The 8,897-nt window shown below is 48.7% G+C and overlaps 1 protein-coding gene across 7 annotated transcripts in view; it reads right to left on the bottom strand.

Annotated features, from left to right (window-relative positions):
• The window catches only part of RAP1GAP2 (RAP1 GTPase activating protein 2), a 196,730-nt gene that overhangs the window by 180,658 nt on the left and 7,175 nt on the right, over positions 1–8,897 (bottom strand). For 3 of the 7 annotated variants that reach the window (XR_002780235.1, XR_002780234.1, XM_023530464.1), the window contains exon 1: positions 1,239–1,297. The exons of 2 other annotated variants lie outside the window; for them this stretch is intronic. Coding sequence is in view for 3 of the 5 variants with exons in the window: in XM_023530464.1 (XP_023386232.1) it covers positions 1,239–1,282 (44 nt within the window). In the remaining 2 variants the exon portion in view is untranslated. Of the gene's footprint in view, positions 1–1,238; positions 1,363–8,897 lie in introns of those variants that run through there. 2 more of the 7 variants (XM_011359832.2, XM_011359831.2) reach the window with 2 other exon arrangements.

Raw genomic sequence — 8,897 nt, forward strand, 5'->3', positions numbered from 1 at the left:
CTGTGCCACCCCTGGCATCCTCACTGCTCCCATCTGCCAGACATGAAGCACTCATAAGTCCTTCTTACCAGAGGATGGATGGCAAAGTGCTTCCAAAGAGAAGAAAAGGGAAAATGGAAAGCTGCATGCATGTGAGAGCAAGGAATTAGCCAGAGAAACACAGCCCACCTCTTCCCAGCCCCTTGTGCCTCCCTCCCCATCTCCCTGGTTTCTTGTGCCCCCAGTAGCCCCCAGCTTCAACACCAAGACACTTCCCGGCCACCCTCCCTGCAACAGCAGGAACCTGTTCTTTGACAATGCCCCTGGCCCAGAGCTGAAAGGAAACCGATAATGAAAACCACTAGACCCCATTCCCCAGCTGAGGAGAAGCTGCCAGCAGCTGGTAACCAGAGACAAGCCTTTGACCTCAGTCTCCCCACTTTCGGGCCCCCTGGGGAAGAAAAAACCTGTCCCTTGTCCTAGACAGAAGCTTAGTGGCAAAAAGTAGCCCAGAGGGCCAGGCAAGAGGTTGTAGCACGGACCCAGCTGGGACAGAGCTGGGATTGGCTGCCCAAGGTGAGGGCGGGAGAGGAAGGACCTCTGGAGACAGGCCTGTCCACTCCCCTCACTGCTCACCCTCTGCAGAGAAGAGGCAGCCCAAAGGTTAAGCAGGCCACAGATTCCTCCTGCCACCAAGTCACAAAGATGACACAAACAGGAGTATAACACACACGCACAAAAGAGCACACACGGGTATAGAAGACCAGAGGTACTGACTGAAACAAAGAGTGCGTGCACACACGGTCACATGCATAGCCACACCCACCCGGCCAGGCCCGCATCTCACACACAGCCACGCAAACTGGCAGCTGCAGACATGCACACTACGCACAGTCTCAGACATGGACACACATGTTCACAATCATCACAGAGGTGCATTCACATACATGGGAATATAGGACAGAGACACCCACATTCGACCACAGTAACACGCAGTCATACTCACACTGGCTCCAGCTCTAACCTTGTGAATTCCCTAGAAGACTATACTGGGGGGACAATGAGAAAAGCTTATAGCGTCGGATGCCCCCACTGGGGTCCTCCATCTCCAACAGCCAGGTATCAGAAAGTGCACCTTACTGACCCAAGGGTTCAGGTACTACCTGAACCCCCGTTCCAACAGGCACCTGCAGCGCTCAACAAGACTGCACAGCTGGTCACACCCATCCCTTCAACTGCCACCCCCACCTGTCACCCACCATCCGAAGCCCCCAAAGGACACACTGCGCTTCCTGCCAAACATGGTTGTGGCCGCAGGGCCCCAGGTCCCAGCGATGTTCCCAGGGCTGTTGGCAAAGGGGCCGCGGTGCAGCAGGGTCAGCAGGCCACTGGTGTAGGGCAGGACACCCTGTGTGGCACCTCCTCTGTCCCCAAACCTGCGCTTCCTGTGGGTGAGGTCGCAGGGCCAGGAGGTGTGTCCTGCACTCTGGGAGGCACCAAGACAAGCAGGGGAGGTTGCAGAGGGCAGCTTCCCCACGCCCAGAGGAACCCACAGCTCCGGAAGGGGCTCAGCTGCCAGATTGCACCACAGCCCTGGCTTTCCGGAATACAAAAGAGGCCCTCGGAGTCCCACATTGGGCCTGACAAGGAGAGGAAGACGTGGCTGGGAGACTCAGGGATCCCTGCAGACCGGGGTACCTGCACACGCCCTCCCTGGGGCTGCCCGAGACAGGCCCTTTGCCTTCCTGCTCCACCATGGCTCAGCACACATCAGATAAACCAGCTCCACACATGTAATGACACCTGAATGTGTGTGGCACAGGGGCACGCACATGTGCACTTATATATGCACAGGATCCACAGGTACACAGAGAGTCACATGCATGCTCACATATGTGTCATTAGACACCTGTACACACATGAACACAGATACTGCACACTCACATGCAGGTTCATATAGCCATTAACAGAGACGCCTGCACACATCTCTCATATACATACCACTCCCCATACAGACACAGGCTCACACATGGATGTAGACACACATACTCACGTACACACATCGACATACATGTGCACGCCCAGGCACACACTCAGACTGCACACATGCCTACAAGGTACACTCACATGTACACATACACAGGCACAGGTGCAGATCTGCACTTCTCAGACCCTTTCGAGTGTCTAAACAGAGGTCAGCAGCGCTACACCTCATGCCTGCAGTGGTGGAGGTGGAAGGGTGGCACCTGTGTGTGGGCATATTGGTCTTTCTAGCTAGAACTAAATGCTAGCCCTCACCTCTGCACGCATCAGTGCTGATCATGCTAAGTACACAGTAGGCACTCACTAAGATAGCCCTTAGAAGGGTGTGGCACTTATGCTGCAACAGACTAGGGTAGGGTTGGGGGACACAGAAGGGACGTCAGGCCCCTGCCCCGCACCCAAGCACTGGAGAAAGGGAAATAAAGCTGTGGCTGCCACCACTGGCCTCTCTCACTGGCCCACCCTCCCCGCAGTTTCCTGTTTGGGGTCCTGCTGTCACTCTGGGAGTTGGATCCATGCTATGGTGCCAGAGGGCCACCTAGGGTTGTGGACAAAGGGCACAGGCATCTCTACTTTCTAGACTCCTCCACAGCAAGAAACTCTAAAGGGGCCTCAGGCAGCAACCTGGATGGGCTGCAGGAGTAGCTTCAGGGTCCCGGCCTGTTCAAGACTGTGAGTGGCAAGTGTGGGGCTCTTTCCTCCAAGGCAGCTGGCCTCTCAGCAGGACCCTGGTCGTCCTTGGTTCAGGCCACACCCTCCACCCCCACCCACATCAGGAAGGGAAAGATTGTGTGTTTCACTCTCTGGGCTTGCACCAGGCCACTGGCTCCCTGCTGGACATCCACTTCACACCCAGACCTCTTAACCCCCCTGCCCCCCACACCCAGGAAATGTTCAACAGGTACTGTGGATACCTTGGCTCCTTCCTGCCCTATATCCATTTGGCCTCTCGCTGAGCAAAACAGCTCTGTGCATCATCCGCCCCCTGGTCAGGCCTGGCCATCCAGGGCATCCACACTTCTGACCACAGTGACTGGTTCAGGAGTGGACAGGAAACCTAAGTGGATCCAATAGGACTCACTCCCAGAATGCTCCCTGCTCTTCTCCCTAGGGTAACTAAACCTCATAAAGCACAGGGAAATGTAGCCAACCCAGAGCAAGGCAAGGAAAGGATTGACAGAGATGGGGAACATGAGGAAAATCGGGTTCTAAGGACATCATCTGAGCTCCTGGATCCAGCTGTGCTGGAAGCCAGATCGACCCCCAGGTATCTAAGAGTCAGTAAATATCCCTCTATTCCAAAAGCCAATACGAGTTGGATTTCTCTCACTCTCCACTAAGAAAAGTCCCAACTAAGAAAAAGAGCTTGATAAACAAAAGGATGAAGGTGTTGAACAAACAGCCCATCAGCCGGCTCCCTCACTGATGCTGACGCCGACTCCAGGCAGAGCACTGCGCTGGGTGCACAGAATACCAGGTGAGCCAGACACTGCTCACGGCCTCAGCCAGGCGTCATGTGGGTTACTCATAACAAAATTCCTTTTGCAAATTACTTTCTTTTTTATCAGTTAGAGGGAGTTCGTGACTATCCCATCATTGGATTGTATTTTGATGTGCTTTCACATGGGAAAGAAAGAGGTGGGATGACAGTCACACCAAGCTTGGGCATTTCTGACAATGCTCTTACCTCTACACACATGCACAACATACGTCCATGTTGTCCATCACACATGTTCTAGGGGAAGACACAGCTGAGGGATACTTTTGTACAAGCCCTCACAGCCTGTAGAGACACCCACGTAAACATCCACATAAACGTAGGAACCCACCTGGACCAAGTATTCACAGTCCCAGGAAGAATGCAGGTCCAGGCCCAAGCATCTGAAGATTAGCAGAGCAGACCAGGGACCAGGCAGAAAGGAGCATTTCAAGGCCTCAGCTGCTGCCACCCCGAGGCTAGATTCTCTCACCTGGGGTTCTGGTCCCTTACATGGTAGCCACAAAAGACAGAGTCATGGGATTCGGACACCTAGCTGAGGAGTGGCAATGGCCTGGCTGCATTGGCAGGGAAAGGCACAGAACCCACAATATGTTGGACTTCCTCGGAGCCACTGGGATCCGAGAATCTTGGAGAAGCCAGAAGGACCTGTGCCCTCCTCGTGTTCAGAGTAAGTGCCTGCAGAGAGAGAAAGGAGGGCCCTGGTGGCTTTTAATTTTACTCTGTTAAGTTCTGGAGGGAGGTGACAGTCATTCTAGAGCTTCCCCCACTCTCATCTCCTCTCAGTGCTCAATCTCCCAAGTTTTGGAGCTGTGTGACCTCTAGCAAGTTATCTAATCTCTCTAAGCCTGCTTCCTACTCCATAATATGGGGTAGCTGCCACCAACTTCACAAGATTATAAATAAATGTAAATGCTTAGCAAAGCGCTCTCACACCAATATGTGAGCTATTATAATGATTATCTATTATGATTCTGGTCCCACTCAGTTTCCTGTCACCCCTGCTCTAAGGGGTCCATGGGCTCTCTGGGAAAGATTGTGAGTCAAGAGAAAAGAAAAGCACTCTGTGAGCCAGGACTAGCCCTCCTGCCCTCCTCCCCGCCCCGCCACAAGCATAGGCCAGCTTCCTCCCAGACCTCAGCTGACTCAGCATGCCAGGAGGTCATAGTAGAGATGAGGACAAGATACAGAGACAAGGGAGCTGGGGGCAGTGCCTGTGTCTGTGCTTTTACCATGGGCCAGCACTGACATATCAGCTTAGCTCATTTCAGTCCCACAACTGCCTCTGAGATGGTACCACTGTTATCTCATTTTACAAATGGGGACATTGAGGCTCAGAGAGGTTAAGGAACTTGACAAAATTTACCCAACGTAATGATGGTACAGCTAGGTCTGACTCCAGAGTCCAAGTTCTCAGCTACTGTTTTGTACAATGATCTGCTTCAGTAAGTGCCAATCACCAGATCAAACCTGCCCCATTGATTCTGAAAGCTACAGAAATGCACAGTTGATGCAGTACCCATTTACAGATAGAAAAACTAAGGCCCTGAAAGCAAAGCTCAGCTCAACAGCTAGAAGAGAACAACGATGAAGCGAGAAAGAACAAGTACCAAGTCCTCCCAACACTCGGCTAGACAGGCTTCTCTCCCTAGGTTGCTCCTCGCCTATTCCACAGAGCCCACTTTGGGTCACCAAGTCACCTGGCTTCCCTGGAGGAGGCCTGTGGGTGTTCCAGGTACCAGCTGAAGGGGCAAGTCCCAGCCAGAGTACCAACTCCAGCACAGAGCTCTAGGAAACCCACCCAGCTCTCTGGGCTTTAGAGGAATGTGGAACCCAGAAAGCTTCCTAGGATCAGAGAAGAAGAGGCAGCTCAAGCCCCTGCCAGCAGCCCCTCCATCGTGTCTGCAGGCTCTTGGGGACAGGAGGGAAGGAGGAGACAGTATGGTTTCCTCTGCTTGGGCAGCTCTGTCCTCACAGCCATCAGTGAGAGCTGAAAGATGAGACAAGCTCCCTTCTCAGGCATGGGGATGAGGCAGTTACCGGAAGCTCAGGAAACAGATGCCCCGAGAGAGGCGGGCACTAGATCATTCGGCCTAGATCCTCCCGCATTCCAACAGCATGAGTTGGCACCAGCACTGACCCAGTGGGGCTTGGCTCTCCTCCCAGCTCGACCACTGAATCACCTTGAGCAGGGCATGTACTCTTTCAGGGCTTCAGCTGACCCTTCCTCAAAAAAGAGGCTAGATTAGCCTCTGCTTCCTTTACAAGCCAGGTGAGAACAGAGGACAATGGCAGGGGACACTCTGATCACCAGGAAAATATAACACAGTGGCATTCAGAGCCAGCAAACCCACACTGGTAAGGAATTCACACCTTGGGATGGAGATAAAATGACATCTAATGTCTGCATGTGATTTACAGTGCACTGATCACTTCCTCACGCTCACTATCTCAAGGGCTAGACTGAATTTCTCATTATGCAAGTTCTGAAAAGCAAAATGATGACAAAAAATAAATTGCAAGACAAGTGCTTGTGAAAACTGAGTTCCAAGAGCAGGACTCGAACACATGATTGCACAATTTATTCTGATCTGTTCAGTAATGCCAGCCTACCAAGAGAACTACTAGCAACATGTGGCTATGGACTAAAGAAGCCACAAAATGTACCATAATTTTTTAAAAATTCAAATAATAATGTGTCATGTTTGCCCATCAGATAGCAAAGGTTAAAAAAATACTTGATAATTGTGTGAGGATATAAGAAAACAGGCATCCTCACTATTAGTATGTAGATATTTGGCAATATCTCTCAAAATTTTAAATGTACATACCCTTCGTGCCAACACTTTTGTTTCTAGAAATTTATTTCACAGGTAAACTCATACAAAGTGAGAAAATCTATCCACACAGTTGTTAATTATATCACTGTTGTAATAGCAAATCCAAAAAAAAAAAAACTAAATGACCATCATTTAACTATATTGTGGAACAAGCATACAATGAAATATTAGGTAATCGTGGAAAAGAAGATAGAATTTATATGTGTTACTATATAGAGACATCCTAAAAACTCAGTTAAAAAAAAAAAAAAAGAAGAAGACAGAACAGCTCATATACTAAGATTCCATTCATTTAAATAAGTATGTAAATTCTTATCTTTGCCTAGACAGTTTCTGGAAGGAGACATAATAATGGTCCAAGACTGGCTTTGTGATCTCTTTTAGGGAGAACCTCCTTCAAGCTCCTAGTGCCCAAGCCTTTGTACAGATAACTCCAGGGCCACCAAAGATAATGGAGTATTGTAGTGGATTTCATTCCAGTATTTCTCTGAAGAATGAGACTGGAATTGAACATCTGGGGGAAGGGACTTTTCTCTGAATGTGCTTCCGTGCTGATTGGTTTTTCTTTTTATCATAAACATGTTATAATTTAAAGGGGAAAAAAGGTTAATTATATGGATGGTTTGCTCCAGAAGAAGAAGAAAGAGGAGAAAAAGAACAGAAGAAGGAGAATGAGGAGGACATAGGAAGAGGAGGAACAAGAAGGGGGAGCTGCAGCAGCTACAAAGCCTTGTTTCTTTAAAACCTTCTTAAACTATTTGGAGCTCAAACTAACCACTGACCCCTGTCCTGGGACCACCTCTTCCAACCCAAAGGGAAGTCTGTCTTTCCCCAGAAAGGGAAGACATGGGTCTTTCTCTCACTGTCTGATTCCAGATGGTTTTACCAACCACTCTGCTTTTAAGAAAAGAGTTTGCACTTCAATCTTAGGAAAACTAAAAGGAGAGCAATACACAAGTTTTCTGGAGGAAATCTGACAATACAAATCAGAATCCTTACACATATGCCAAAGGAACCTCTAGAGCACAGATCCTGGCCCATTTGGGGATCTTGGTTTTGGTTTTACATGGGTGTGTCAAGTTTGTGAAAATTTATCAGCTTGTACACTTGCAATGTGTGCACTTCTCTGTACAGATATTATGCCTCAATAAACAGGGCTTTTTTTTTTTTAATATACATGCCTTTTGATCTGACAATTCCATTCCCAATTCTATACCATCCCATGGGGAAAAATTCAGCAATGTGTGCCAAGTTGTACTTTTAAGGGTCTCCAGCACATTGTTGTCTTAACTATGAAACACTGGGAACAACCCAAATATCCAACAGTCAGAGGCAGGTTAAAGAAAGACAGCATCTCCTAACAGAGTACCTCTCTGCCAGGACAAAGTAGGTATAGAAGTACATGTAATGACACAGGAAAAAAGCTACAGAAAGTTTCTGAACGGAATGAAACAGGCTAATATGCTCAGGGCCACACTGTGTGGGGAGTGAGATTAAGGATCATGATTTTTTTTATTTTCTTTGTGCTTTTCTGAATTTTATATGTTTTCTGAAATAAGTCTTACTTTTATAATTAAAAGAAGACAAATATTATTTAAAATAATGACAAATAAAAGGAAGTAAAAGGAGACAAAAAAGGTGGTATGCCCCGTGTTACAAAATAGTGGTTCTGAAATGCACTGAGTATGAGAATCACTTGGGGCTTAAATAGCATGGGGTCAAACCCCAGCCCTGCTGCTTGCCAGCAGTGTGACCTTGGGCAAGATCCTTAAGCTCTCCATGCCTTAGACCAGAATCCTCAACTATAAAATGGGGATACTAACAGCATGTACCTCATATGGCTGCTGGAGGGGTAAATGAGTTAATACATACTAACCCTTCAGAGAAGGGCCTGGCACAGACCTATCACCATGTTAGCTAGCGTGACTGCTAAAATTCTGATTTCATCGTTCTGGGTTGGAGCCAGAAAATCTGCATCTTTAACAAACTCCCCAAATGATTCTGATCCAGTGAGAAATACTGGAATGAAATCCACTACAATACTCCCATTAACTTTGGTGGTCCCGGAGTTATCTGTACAAAGGCTTGGGCACTAGGAGCTTGAAGGAGGTTCTCCCTGAAAGGGATCACAAAGCCACCTCTTCACTCCCCCTCCATCCAGCTGAGTCACTCCAAACCCTCCCCTACCACTCCAGAGCCTTACCTGGATATTTTCCTCACCAGGATGGGGAGAAGGCAGTGATAAGCGCCCTCTACAGGCAAGTTTGAGTAGTGCAAGGAGAAAAAGGGGGGGCGCCTTCTTGCTGGTGGTATTTATTTCTAGGATGGCAGCCATACTGTCCTCTGACAAAGGGATTGAGGGATGGGAGAATTCTCTGTGCTGCAGGAGATAAGTAACAACCATTTGGTGTCAGAGCACCTGGGTTCCGGCTCTGGTTCTGACATTTAACATGGCTGTGGGGAAACCACTTAATCTCCCTCTGCCTCAGTTTTTCATCTGTAAAGAATAACTGCAATCATTTCTCAAGAAACTCTCA

Source organism: Pteropus vampyrus, unplaced genomic scaffold (genome assembly GCF_000151845.1).
Source record: "Pteropus vampyrus isolate Shadow unplaced genomic scaffold, Pvam_2.0 Scaffold50, whole genome shotgun sequence".
NCBI lineage: Eukaryota > Metazoa > Chordata > Mammalia > Chiroptera > Pteropodidae > Pteropus > Pteropus vampyrus.